The sequence below is a fragment of the Micromys minutus genome (assembly GCF_963924665.1).
Source record: "Micromys minutus genome assembly, chromosome: 8".
NCBI classification, from domain to species: Eukaryota; Metazoa; Chordata; class Mammalia; order Rodentia; family Muridae; genus Micromys; species Micromys minutus.
In genome coordinates this window covers 39,731,416-39,745,973 of record NC_137977.1, presented here as the reverse complement: position 1 = coordinate 39,745,973, position 14,558 = coordinate 39,731,416, and the positions used below count along the sequence as shown (strand labels likewise).

Here is a 14,558-nt window from a genome sequence, read left to right as displayed (position 1 = left end):
GTGCACAGGAAGGTATTCTGGTTTTGTTTTGTATTACCTGACTTTCAGCTCTTGTTCAGCCATTCCTCTAAGGACCTCCACTTCCTTTTACTAAAAATGTTTAGAGGTAAAGGCTCAGGTGTTAAGTGTGCCCATTACCACTTCATTGTTGCTCTCAGATGCATTTTGTAGACAAAGTTATGCAATGTGTGCACATGTGAATACATGAATAGTCTTAGCCTGTGATGATGGCTGATGTGTAAGGAACAGAAGTGTCTCACAGTTCTGGAGGTTTGGATATCTGAGAAGACGCCAGTATCTGATGCTGGTCTTGTTGATGTTCTTCATATGACAAAAGCCACAGGCAAGAAATGCACACACTTCCTAAGCTCCTTAATGAGCACAGCGAGCCCCATTCTAAAGGAGCTGTCCTGACTTTACTACTTCATAAGGACTCTGCTGCCCTTTAAAATCTTACTATTCTGTGTGTGTGTTCGCCTGCATGTAGGTGTGTACAGTGTGCTCAGTTCTCAGAAGAGATCATTAGATCCCTTGGAAGTGGAGTTCCAGACAGTTGTGATGTGGGTGCTGATGTAGGATTTCTGCAAGACCAGCCAATGCTCTTAAGCATCTGTCCAGCCTGAGACTCTGATCTTAAGACAGTCATCACAATTAAGTTTCAGCTTCTGAATTTTGGAAGAGACACATGAACTATAACGTACATGTACCTATTTGTATGCATTTATCCATGTTTCTAATGCTACATAGTATGCATTCAAATTGACACTTTTAGTTCCTTTCTATGTCACAGATTTATCTTATTTTCATATTTACAGCTTGTTTCCTTGGTCAGAAGAAACCTCATGCTTTCTGTTTTAAGTTAGTTTTGCAGTGTAATACTAATGTGTAGCCCAGGTTAGCCACAAATTTTTATTTTCTGCTTCATCATCCGAATGTTGTTACACCATGAGCCAGCACTGGAGAAACCGGTTCTAGATACTGTTTTTTAGATCCTGAGCTCGGCCTTATCTCACCAATTCCTCAGTGTCACGCTGAGCGCTTTGCTGTCAGAGTTTAATTTGATCTTCAACAACCACATGAAAGCTTTGTAGAAGGAAAAATGGAGACTGAAGAACATACAGTTTCTGATACAAGTCATAAATTGGGATTGGGATTTCACCACCTGGCTTACGTGTCTGTGCTCCTAACCATAGGCTGTTCTCGGGCAGTGCTACAGTAACATGTTCCTCTGTGAGCCGCTCAGGGAGAGGGCTTGCTCGCTGATGGTGTGCACATGCAGGATTTATAAGCTGTGGCTCAGCTCCCTGTGGTTCATGTTGGCTGCAGCTCTGAGCATGCCCGCTCTGCTGCCTCCCCCGGCACTCGTATGCGGTTCTTTCTGTAGTCAGTCCTCACTCAGTGATCTGCCACTCTTGTCTCAGGACTCGGTTTTGTATTTAATAATGAACAGTGAGCATGGGCCTCAAGCTGCTGGATAGGCTTCCTACTGAGGACCTGTGTCATCAGCTCTTGGTACCAATTTTTTCTTGTTTTGAAATAGTATTCTGGTTGCCCAGGCTGGGAGTACACTAGACCTGTGTTGTGCAGGCAGGCCTTGAAGAAGGAGTCCATTTGCTTCCCAGTATTTGGGGTCATAAGGCTACTCCATGAGGCTTCCTCAACCTTGATTTCTCTGGCTTTGTTAACTTGTGCTTGCTCCTGGGTCTGTTTTGTACTATGTCTGTCTGGAACATGCCTGGTCTGTGTTCATGTACCCTTTTCTCTCAGCGAAGTCTAGCATATTCTTCATTCCAGAACTCATAAGTTTACAAAGAAACCTGTGTTGCATTCCTTTTCTATGTGGCCTATTTAGGAATTTTAAAAATACTTTACTTCAGAACATTGTTTTTATGTATAGAAAAAAAGTTAAAGCTTCCTAGTACAAATTAAAGGAAACCGTTCGTAATACTGTGTCCATGGAAATGGCCAACTTCTTAATTAAATCCCTAAAGTGAGTTTTCAAATGTGTATAATGGCCAGGCATTGTGGCCCAGGCTTGAATTCCAGCACATAAGAGGTGGAGATCAGAGAATTATGAACTTAAAGCCAGCTTAGGCTGCATAGTAAGTTCCAGGCCAGACCGGGTAACACAGTAAATTCTGGACCAAACTGGTCTATATAACAAGATCCTATCCAAAAATAATAAAATATGGGAAATTATGGTCTAATGTGGTTGTGTTTTTGTCTGTGTAGTTCCTGCTAGCCTGTCAGGAGTTGACCCAAAGGACATTGTTGCTGTGTTGAATGAGGAAGGAGGCTACCATCAGATTGGACCAGCAGAGTGTTGTACTGACCCCTTTATTTTGTCAGTGACCATAGCATTTGCCACCCAGTTGGAACAGGTAAGACATTCCCTCAGACTAACGGTTTTTATCAAGTGTTTGAAATCACTCGTGTCTTCTGTGAGCACTTGTACTCACATGCAAATACCCACATGTGGACTATACCCCTCAGACATGTTTAAAAAGTATAAAAATATTTACAAATGTTTTCACGTTAGTAAGCATTTTTCTGTAGATTCGAACATCTTGACGACAAGAGAGTAAACCAATTTCAGGGTTAAGGGACAGTGTCTGTGCTTGTGCATGTGGCGCTTTGAGGAATAATGAAGGACCTTTTTGAAGAAATGTAAGGTCAGGGACATTTGGGTTGGGGGTTATATTTTATTGCCTGTGCTTACAGACACTAGCCTTTTTTCATGGGTGCTAGCAGAAGGTGATGTGTTCCTGTCAGAATCAGGATTGTCTTAGGCTTGGCGTAGTGAACAACATAAAAATGGATGTTCTATGAGCTTCTCTCCCCCCATCCATTTGTCACTTTTCTGTGATAAGTTCCCGTGATAAAACTAAGCAAGGCAACTGCAGAAGAAAGGCTTCTTCTGGGTGCAGCAGGTCCAGAGGGACAGAGCCCATCTGACAGCAGATGGCACGTGTGGTGACAGGGAGCAGAGCTGTGATTTTCTGCATCTGGGGACAGAAAAAAGGAGGTTGAGATTGCTCACTGGTTACATTGTTTCTTTTCGTTTTAAATGTTTTATGAACTCAGGACCTCTGGAAGAGCAGTCAGTGCTCTGGACCACTGAGCCATCTATTTCTCCAGTCCAGTTACATTGTTGTGTTTGGGTAAAACCAAAACTTAAGTGTTTTCCTCACAGTTCTTACTCAAAGGCAGGGAGAAAGCATTTAGGACAAACTAAAGTCCCTTTGCAGAAGCCAAGCAGCCACTGGGAGAGTTTCTATGAGAGTGCACAGAGGGGCAGCTTGTTCACTGCTGTATGGTTAACTTCACTGCCCTTTTGAAGTCTTGGAAGCTTTGAATGGCATCCTGTGCCTGAATTCTAGTATGTAAAAGAATTTCTAAAAGACTCTGCCTGTAGTAGGAATTACTTGGAAGTTAGACATACTATAAAATATAAATACAATTTTTATATCATTTTTTCATCATGAAAGAAAAGAAATAGTTTCCTGGCGAAACTTTCCTGAGGCAGTTGTTGTTGACACCAGTGCATGTCTGCCAGGCACTGTCCTGCTGTCTCAGCCAGTGCTCTGACTGGGCTCTCATGCTGACATAGCCTTTCCTTTCAACCTGACCAAAACACGAGGCACAGAGCTTTTGTGTCATTTTCTGAAGGTTTCTCCAGAATTAGTGTGATGAAAATCCTCTTAAGAACATTAAAATGTAGGTTAAAACAACCAGCGCACATTTATTGAATGTTAGGTGTTCAGTGCTGTGGTATCAGTGTTTAGAGTTTTTAAAAGAATGAACTATAGCTCAACCTTGAAAGAAACTTTTTTAGGTTTATTTTCTATAAATGTTTTTCCTGTGTACATGCATGCCTGCACACTATTTGTGTGCTTGCTACCCTCCAAGGCCAGAAGAGCATGTCATTCCCTGCAGTTGGAGTTGTGGATACTGGTGAGCCATCCTGTGGGTGCTACAAATTGAACCTGGCTCCTCTGAAAAGCACTAAGTGCTTAAACCACTGAGCCATCTCTCCAGCCACTCTGTCATTGTCTTAGCCTAGACTCCATTTTACCTACGTTTCCTTTCATGGCAGTGTGCCATTGTCCACCACGATCTATGATACCTGACTGTACTTCAGCCGTTTCCTATTGAGACATGGAATGTTCATAGTGTAATGCTTGCAGGGTTTTAGTGAACATTCCTAGTTGTTAGGACATGTTTTCTATTTTGCCTGGTGTGCTGGCTCATGTCTGTAATTCTGTCACTTGGAAGGCTGAAGTAGAAGGATTTGTTTGAGACCAACCTGGGCTACGTAAGACCCTGACTTAGAAACTAAAACAAATAAAAAGACAAGAAAGATGTTTTCTATCTTATAAACAAAAATACTATCTTTTAGTCATATATTGCCACAAGCTAGCAGCTGAGAAGTGACATTCCTAGTATATTGTGGAGCCACTAAGGCTTTGGCAAGTGCTTTACAACTGAGCTACATTCCCAGTTTTTGGTTTTTGTGATATATGGTCTTGTTATATAGTGCAAGTTAGTCTGAAACTCAATCCTCCTGCCTTAGACTCCCGAGCGGTGGGTTTTAAGCATGTAGCATACTGCTTAGTTCTAGAATTGCTCCCAAATTACTTATTTGATTAATTTTATGTGTTTGTTTTGTTTTAAAATCAAAAGCATAAACTAAGATTTTAATCTATTAGGTAGCTTGGATCAAGACTTAGCATGTTCTCGTTTGTGAAAGTAGAGCCTTTTACTAGAATGCAGGTACAACTACATGATAGTGAGAAAAGCTTAATTTAAAACACATGGTTTCTTCCAAAAAGAGCTTTCACACATTCATATTAAATGAAATGGAAGTCGGAAAACAGTGAAGTCTTTGGTCTCTTTTGGACTTTTCAAATGTTAATTAATTGGTTATTTAGTGTCTCTTTTAGCCCAGGGTGGCCTCAAACTTAATTGCAATGTCCCTGAACTCTTGATCCTCCTGCCTTTACCTCTGAAGTACTAGAATTACAGGCTTGCTTCACCAGTTCTATGTGCATTTATTTTATCAAATTAGGTAGCTGAGTGGTGGCGTTTGTCTGTAATCTTAGTATTAGGCAGAGAAAGGCAGATCTCTGAGTTCAAGGCCAGCCTGATGCACATAGCAGGTTCCAGACCAGCCAGCTGTACTTACTGAGACTGCCTGTCCCACCCCCAGAATATTAGGGGCTGGAGAAATGGGTCAGTGTTAAGTGCATCCTTGGTTTGGTTTCCAGTACCTAGATGAAGGCTCACAGCTGCCTATGATCCAATCCAGGGACTCCATTGCCCTCTTCTGGCCTCCATGGGCCCTGACTACAAATGGTGCATTTATATATATGAGGGTAAAAATCTCATGTAAGTAAAGTGAAATAAAGCATTTAGGATTAATCACATTGGTAATTTGGAAGCAATTCTAGAAGTAAGTAGTATGCTACTTGCTTAAAACCCACTGCTCAGGAGTCTAAGGCAAGAAGACTGAGTTTCAGACCAACTTGTATAGTATAACAAAACCATATCTCACAAAATGCCAAAACTGAGGGCCTAGCTGAATTGTAAAGCACTTGCCTAGCATTGTAAGACTCCTAGCAGCACCTCCAAAAGAAATCACTAACTAAACGGAAAGAAGTAAAAAAGATAATTTGGCAGAGACTTAAAAATTCTTTATGATTAATTTTTAAAAATTAATTACTCATTCCATTTGTTTACACCTCAAATAATATCTTACTTTCTGCTAACTCCTCCACAAATCCTCATCCCACATCTGACCTGCCCCCCTTTGCCTCTATGAGGGTGCTTCTCCACCTACCCACCTTTTTCTGCCCCACCATTCCAGCATCCTCCTACGCTGAATCAAACCTCCACAAGACCAAGGGCCTCCCCTCCCATTGATGTCAGACCCTCTGCTACACATGTATCTGCAGCCATGGGTCTCTCCTGTGCACTCCTTAGTGGGTGGTCTAGTCCCTGGGAGCCCTGGGTTGGTCTGGCCAGCCAACATTGTTGTTTCTGTGGGGTTGCAGTTCCCCTCTGCTCCTCCAGGCCTTCTGCCAGCTGCACCACCAGGGTCCTTGAGCTCAGTCTGATGGTCGGCTCCAAGCATCCACATCTGCATTGGTCATTTGCTGGCAGAACCTCCCAAGGAACAAACAACCACACGAAGTTTCTGCCAGCAAGCACCTCTTGGCAACAGCAACAGTGCAGGGGTTTGGTATCTGTAGGCAGGATGGATTCCCAGGTGGGGAGGTCCCTGGATGGTCCTTCCTTCGGTTTCTGCTCCATTTTTTGTCTCTGTCTTTCCTTTGGACAGGAAAATTTCTGGGTTAAAAACTTGACTGGGGGGGCATACCTATCTAATGGAGGTGGGGCTCAGTAGGATCTATCTCCCGTTTGCTGCGTATTTCTGCTAAAGTCATCCCCATTGGGTCTAGGGAGCATCTCACTTCCCTGGCTTCTCTGTATGGTTAATTTTAAAGCTTGAAATCAATGGACATTCTAGAAATATTTTTTTGGAGTTCCTTAGATTCTAATACTCTTTTTCCCCCTTTACATATTTAGTTAATTCCATGTACTATGAAGCTTCCGGAAAGGCAGCCTGAGTTTTTCTTTTACTATTCTTTACTGGGAAATGATGTTACAAATGAGCCTTTTAGTGATTTGATCAACCCAAACTTTGAGCCTGAGAGGGCATCTGTTCGAATCCGTAGCAGTGTGGAGATTCTTCGTTTGTACCTGGCTCTTCATTCTAAACTGCAGGTAAGTGCCTGTGCACATTGTTTCCTACTGGAGATGTTTTTAAAGCATTGCACATAAAGCTGAGGTTAGCCCTAACCTGCATTGTTTCTGTAGTAGAGATGATTTTACCCTTTTGTGGGTATTGAAATCTTGAAGTCATTGGAATTACAGTTGCTTCAGGATTTTTGGAGTTAACACATTATTAAGTTACTGAGAAGAGCTACATTAGTTATTAGCCTATACATTATGAGGTAGTACTTAAAGCTGGGTGAGCCTGTTCCTCAGGCAGGGTGTCTGTACTGTTAGTGGAAGTGGTTACTGTCAGTACATAGATCAAATTCTTGATAACAGAATTTACATTTTTATAAAACCTTCCCACAGGTGTTTTTTGTAAATATGTTTCAGTTGGATTCTGTTTAAATACAGACCTTGAGACTAGAAGAAGTTAGTCTGCTATCTTCTCTGATAGTTTGCTTTGATCGGCAGGAAGGTATGGTAATGAGGTAAACATGCATAGTTACACAGCCATTTACAAATCAAGCTCTGTCACTAGACTTTGCATTTTGGGTGGCTCATAAGGTATTAAATGTTAGAGGTATTAAACCTTAAACTATTTAACCCAGTATCTGATAAACCCAAGATATCTAGAAAACTAGAGACTGTATGAAATATTAATATTTGAGGAATAGCACTTTCAATTTTATTCTGCATTGGCTTACCCTGCCTCAAGAATACGGTGGGAAGTGATGAAATGGACCCGGTCCTTGCCTCCAGCTGTTGCCCATGTGCACACATGCAAAGGTGTGCACATAGCACATAATAAGAACTAGAAAAATTTCACCAGTGAAGCTTTATTACAGTTATGTTTGCATACATCTGTATAAATCTGTAGTGCCAGCATACAGGAGACAGAAGCAGGAGACTACAGTTCAAGGCCAGCTTTTTATGTGTAGTAAGACACTGCCTCAAAAGGTATGGTGTGTCTGTTGTAATTCTGTCACTGCTGATATGAGAGGAAAATAATGTAGCGATTTTTTTATTGTTCTTTAGTGTATAGTCTCCCAAGACTTGAGCACAGTAAAGGAAAAAGAGTTTGTGTGTGTGTGTGTGTGTGTGTGTGTGTGTGTGTGTGTGTGTGTGTGTGTATGATCATTAAGGGGTGGTAACGTTGAGCTCTGGTTTGTTGTCGCTGACTAATAGCCTTCTTTCCCAGTGGTTTTCTCTCACCCTTTATTCTTTATAAAGAAAATCAAAATGAAGCAAAAGGAACACTCAGTATGTTTGATGAGTGATTAATACAAAAATTATTTGTGTTTTTAAGATCCTAAATCTAGCTGACTCTTTAAGAACTGTGTTTAATTAATGAGTCAGTGGAAGAAAAATTCTTGAGGTATTCGGTTTCTATTTAAATTCACACTTATTTTATTACATAATTTGCATATTCAAAGTAGTATATTTAATTAAATATTAAAATAAACACAGCTTACTAATGAGACTAAGCATAAAGTTTATGTTTAAGAAACAGGGGTGCTAGAGAGATGGCTCAGTGGTTAAGAGCACCAGCTGCTCTTTCAGAGGTCCTGAGCTCAATTTCCAGCAACTATAAGGTGGCTCACAACCATTTGTATTGATTTCTGATGCATCTTCTAGCATGCAGGTAGAGCACATATACTCAGTCAATCAGTCTTTAAAAAAAGAAAATGGGGGAAATGTAAAGCCTTGTTTTGATTTTTTCCTCCCTGTTAGATCCATCTCTGCTGTGGAGACCAGTCACTTGGCAGTACGGAGATACCTTTAAATGGATTACTGAAGAAGGGCAGTGCAGAGATTAACCAGCATCCAGTCACAGTCGAGGGCGCCTTTACCCTTGACCCTCCAAACCGAGCCAAGCAGAAGCTTGCTCCTGTTCCTCTCGAGCTGGCCCCAACTGTGGGAGTGTCAGTGGCTCTGCAGAGGGAAGGCATCGATTCCCAGGCAGGTGGTGACTCTGCTTTCATTTGTCAGTTCTCCCATGCTCATGATTACAAAAGTTGAATCTTTGTACAATCCCCTGGCACACAAGTATTTCCTTTTTCTTTACTAGGCTGTGTATTTTTACCATATCTCCTTTCTGAATCAGCTTTCAGAAGGCCTACTGACAGTTTTGCAGTTTGTGACTGTCCATTGGGCCTTGCCTTTGGGACAGTCTTCTGCAGTGGAAACTGTGTTTTCCTGCTCCGAAATCATAGCTGTTTATGGTGCCAAAAGGCAGCTGGTGGGAAGATGGTTTGGAGTCTGTAGTAGTGCTGTCTTCTGACCTCAGCTAAGGCATGATTCTTGGCATTAGTGCCTCCTCTCTTCTTCCTCTTCTTCCCTTTCCTCTTCCTCTTCTTCCTCTTCCTTCTCTCCCTCTTCTTCCTCCTCTTCCTCTTCTCCCTCTTCCTCCTCTCCCTCTTCTTCCTCTTTATCCTCTTCCTTCTCCTCCTCTTCCTCTTTCTCTTCCTCCTCCTCCTCCTCCTCTTTCTCATCCTCCTCTTCATCTTCTTCCTTCTCCTTCTCTCCCTTTCCTTCCTTCTCCTCTCCCTCTTCTTCCTCCTCCTTTTTTTCCTCTTCTTTTTCTTCTTCCTTTTTCTCCTTTCCATTATCATCCTCCTCCTTCTCCTCTACCTCCTCCCCATTCTCCTCCTCATTTTTTTCTTCTCTCCTTCCTCCCCTTCCTTCTTCACCTCATCATCCTTTTCCTCTGCCTTCTCCCTATCCTCTTCTGTCTTCTTGTCCTCCTCCACCTTCTCTTCTTCCTCCTCCTCCTCCTCCTCCTATTATTATTATTATTATTATTATTATTATTATGTTTAGCTTTATTAGCAAGTTAACTGTCTTGTTCTTTGAAGGGATTTATATATATATATATATGTCATATATATGTGTCATATATATGTCATATATATATATGTCATATATATGTGTCATATATATGTCATATATATATGTCATATATATGTGTCATATATGTGTCATATATATATATATGTCATATATATGTCATATATATATGTGTGTGTGTCATATATATATATATATATGTCACAAACTAAAGAATGGAAAACTAAAATGAAAGTTTAAAGTACCCATGGGAAGAGCAGACTGGGTGGAGAGGGCATGGGACCTGATGTCTGGGCTTGCTTCCATTGCCCTGCCTTGGTTCCCGGGGCCTAACCCTAACATGCCAGGCCTCACCTCTTTTCTCGGATACCCCTTCTTAGCCATTAGGATGCTTTTGGTGCTCAGCTCTGGATACTATATTTCCTTTCTGTTCATCTTCCTTTTTCTGGTCCTAGATGCTTTAAGGACATTTGAAAATTATGAAGAAAAATAGACTAGGAATATCCAGACTGGGAAAGGAAGCGTGTACTTTCTAAAAAGCAACGCCAAGTTTTTTGCTTAATTGTGAAGGAAAGTATTTTGCAAATTATACTTTATTTTTAAAAATTGTTTTTAGTCTTTAATTGAATTAAAGACCCAGAATGGACATGAGCCAGAGCATTCACAGAAGAGAGTTTTAACCCCCATAAAGGAGAAGACACTCACTGGGCCAAAATCACCAAGGGTGTCCCCTGCCCCACCTCAAAACCAGACACCTCCAACCAAAGACGATGCAACAGAAAGTGAAGTGGAGAGCCTGCAGTATGATAAGGATCCAAAGCAAACTGTGAAGGGTAAGGTGTACGGCTCACTCGTACTCAGGGGTGGGGTCTGCAGTCACTTCATGGCTTAGTGAAAAATCACAGAACTTTGTCTGGGAATCAGAAATATGTGGGGATGTAAATATTTCAATTTAATGTCACTTTAGCCTAATAAATTTTAATAAGGGCTTGATAAGAGAAATCCCCATTTTACTTTTATATTATAAGTAGTTTATTCAAAAGAAATAAAATAATATATATCTTTCAAATAATTTTTTACACTGAAATTTAGCCATTAACTGCTTTCTTTAGTAAATTTTGTAATAGGAAAGTTTGGGAATGTATGTATTATTTAAATCTTTAAACTGTGCCCAAGGTAGCCTCAGTTCCTATGTTCATAAAGCAGAGCTGTCAGATTCTGTGCTTGAAGGTAGAGGTGATTATTTCTTAATGTTTAGGCATTGGTTCCATACCTGCTTCGCTGGCCCAGCCAGAGGCAACCTGCAATGCGTCAGAAGGGGTGACATCAGGACAGAAGATTGCTGTTCCAGCAGCATCACACCACTTCTGCTTTTCAATAGACTTAAGAAGCATCCATGGCTTGGAAGTGAATTTTCCAGTCAACTGCATATTGAGGTAAGGTGTGGTTTTTGTTCTAGGGAAATTGCCCTTCCTGTATAGGGAGGTTACCCAAGAAAATAGCTGCTGTGGAACCAGGTTGTAACCCAGTTGTACCCTAAAAGGCAGCAAAGTATCCTAATGACTAAGTTTGAACCTGAGTGGCTCTGTGGATAGGGACTAGGAAGCTTATCTACTCTGGTGTAATATTTATAATCATTTATTGATGCTGCCATTTAAGATGCAGTGTTAAGATGCTTTAGTTGCTTGTTTTCTGGAAGAGAGGGACTACAGGTCAAAATCATGGTTTGTATCTGAGTTTTCTGTGAGACTATTCCCGTGGATGCTGTATTCCTAACCTATAGCAATAGCAATATAAAGCCATGCTTAATAAACGTGAAATGAAATTTTGATAGAAAGAATTTCTGCATATAATCAGTTAAATGGCTTCATACAGCACCCTGTTTTAATACTGCATGTTTGCAGACATTGTAGACTGGGATAGAAGTTAAATGCACTACAGTGCTGTGACTGGAGGCACACCTGAATTGAGCTGCAGAAGTCAGTTTATACCTGAGTGTGAATTTTCATTTGATGCTCTCAAGTTGTTTCTCCATCTCCCATACTTTGGTATGAGTCATTCATAGAAGTAGATGTTGTACTGTGTATGGCCAGGAATTCATTGAGTGAAAGTCTTCCCATCTTTGCACTGTTCTTCAGTCAACATACAACATACTGTGGTTATTACTAAGATGCTCCTCTTGAGCCTCTGGGGAAAAGTGTCTCAGGAATGCAACTTTCCTCAAAGGGTTTGTTTCCTCTGTTTTAGAAACTGCATTGTTACTTACAGGGTTCTCTTCTGTTTGTTTGTTTGTCTTTTCGCCCCTTCTGCTGCCTTAAGATCTTTGCTGCAATAGCAGAGTATGGTCTTAGTTCACCCAAAGAGGAGCAAGAGCATGCAGATAAGTACAACCTCAGACCAATCACGAGAGGGAGCCTGAGACAGCCCCTTTAGGAAGTATGCATCCTGACTCTTGCTGACAGGACCATTTGTGTGATAATTAACTGCCCACATTAAACCAATACTGACATTATACCAATTATATCTGGTGTTAGGGTTTATAAGAGAAATGAACCAATTAATTTAGGAGGGAGGGTGACAGATTTAGAGATGAATCTATGCATGAAGGACATTAGTACTTCACTTGGTAAAGAAAGAGGGAAGTAATATTCTAGGAAATACATGCTCATGACCTATTTGGCACTTAAATGGAATTACCCCATGCTGGATCGGTGTTTGAGTCATTGGAAGCACGTTTTAGAGTATTGGCCATTTGTTCTGTTTGACCAACCTTTTATCATGTTCCACATATGCAACCATGCAGTGAAATTGGTGAGGTAAGACTGGTGTTTGAAGATGAGTATAGCCTGCAGACAAACCCGTTTGGATATTTCTCTCCTTGCTGGATGCTGTAGTAGGACAGGAGGAGCCGAGGGAGCAGGGCATGAGGCTGAGATGACTGGCTCGTTGGTGAGCAGTTACAGGACTGGGGGGGACACATGCCGTATTTTTTTGTAGGAAGAGCAGTTCTTTTGCTAGTTGAGTTTAAGTTTGATTATAGTTTCATATATGAGTAACAAAATGCAAAATGAAATTTAAGCAAGCATTTCAATACTATAAATTTGTGTTTAAATTTAGTTTACAGGAAATATATAAATTAAGATTTAAACTAAAAGCAGTTAGCCTTCTTATATTTAAGTGATTTTGATGATGACAAGATGATATTGTAGTGTCACTCATTTGGTGAATGTATAATAATATATCTGTATTGTTTTTGTCTGGATTCTCTGTTCAAAGACAGAATGCTATAAATGTGTCCTTTTGGAATTGCAGAAGGACCTTTTAGCCCATACTTATTAGGCCATTACTGTATGAAGGAAACTAGGTCTGTAGTTCAGTATATCAAGAATTTCCCAAATGCCTACTAGGTCACAGAAATTTCTTGTTCCTGAATAACCTTCTAAACAAGTCAAAGTCAACGACTGACTTTATCTTAAAAATTGTTTTACGCTCATAATTTATTGTATGCTGTTTAAAACCATTTGGCCTTCTGTGTCAGCCACCGAGTACCGCAAGACCCGTGTTTCCTGTGTTCTAGGTACTCCTACCCATTCTTCGGCAGTGCAGCTCCTATTATGACTAACCCTCCTATAGAAGTTCGGAAAAACATGGAAGTTTTTCTTCCTCAGTCTTACTGTGCATTTGATTTTGCAACTATGCCTCACCAGCTACAAGACACCTTTCTACGGTAACATATAGACCCTTGCAAATGAGATTTCTTTTTTGAAATCGTCTGTCCTGTTGCAGAACTTTATGTGGTTTCTTGTAAATCCCAACGTGGTAAGGGTCAAGGTGATCCAAGGAACGATAGGGGAGGAAGACTATTTTTGCTAACCGAGCCACCAAATGTAGTTAATATATTCCTTACTTTCATTTCAATCTAGTTATGGGAAATAGATTTTTCAAGGAAAATTGGCCTGTGGAATCTGCTTTTCTTAGAGTATCATACTTACAAACATACATACCCCAAACTCACACATTCTTAAAGGAGGAATGGAAACTGGCTCAAGACTCTGTGATGACTTGTGAAAATAAGTGTTCACAGTTCTCTTTACTGCTTAGAGATACAGAGGACAAATAGTGCTTCAGATGTGTTCCCTGGGAGCTGAGCCTTTAACTGTGTGTTAAATAACTTCCCAGGTAGCAAAGGTCTTGTTTGGAAAGGACGGCTTCAGGCTTGATAACATGCACATGTTCCTCTCCTTAGGATTCCACTGCTGGTAGAATTATGGCACAAGGATAAAATGAGTAAAGACTTACTCCTTGGGATTGCAAGAGTTCAGCTGTCTAACGTCTTGTCTGCAGAGAAGAGCCGGTTTTTAGGTGCTAATGGTGAACAGTGCTGGCGGCAGACTTGCAGCGAGAGCGTGCCTGTTATAGCAGCCCAGGGGTAAGCCCTGCACAGCAGTGCCTTCCTGCCACAACCTCAGTCCTTCGTGTGCTCTTGCTGGCAGATTTCCTTTGACCTGGGGGTGGGTTTTTTAATAATTTCTTTATTAGCTTTTTGATATCCACTTACTTAGAAAAGTATAAGAATTTTTGTGGCTACAGCATCATGATTCTTTTTCAGACTAAGTATTTAAATATTCTTTCCACCCTGAGCCTGATAATTGTAAATTTTATTATGTATTTATTTACATTTTGTGAGAGAGAAGCACGAAATATCTCTCTCTCTCTCTCTCTCTCTCTCTCTCTCTCTCTCTCTCTCTCTCTCTCTGTGTGTGTGTGTGTGTGTGTGTGTGTGTGTGTGTGTGTGTGTAGAGGTCAGAGGACAACTCTTGTGGAGTCGATTCTCTCCTGCCACCTGTGGGATATAGGAATTGGACTCAGGTTGTCAGGCGTGTGTATGAAGAGGGCAATCAGATTCCTTGGCTCTGGAGTGACAGGCCCTG

At 40.9% G+C, this 14,558-nt stretch overlaps 1 protein-coding gene across 1 annotated transcript in view; it reads left to right on the top strand.

The window, feature by feature from the left end:
• CEP120 (centrosomal protein 120) overlaps window positions 1-14,558 on the top strand; it is a 63,646-nt gene that overhangs the window by 10,161 nt on the left and 38,927 nt on the right. Inside the window, exons 5-11 of the mRNA XM_080920133.1 lie at window positions 2,233-2,381; window positions 6,589-6,786; window positions 8,512-8,739; window positions 10,244-10,460; window positions 10,886-11,063; window positions 13,205-13,354; window positions 13,874-14,056. Coding sequence (XP_080776259.1) covers window positions 2,233-2,381; window positions 6,589-6,786; window positions 8,512-8,739; window positions 10,244-10,460; window positions 10,886-11,063; window positions 13,205-13,354; window positions 13,874-14,056 — 1,303 coding nt within the window. The remainder of the gene's footprint in view (window positions 1-2,232; window positions 2,382-6,588; window positions 6,787-8,511; window positions 8,740-10,243; window positions 10,461-10,885; window positions 11,064-13,204; window positions 13,355-13,873; window positions 14,057-14,558) is intronic.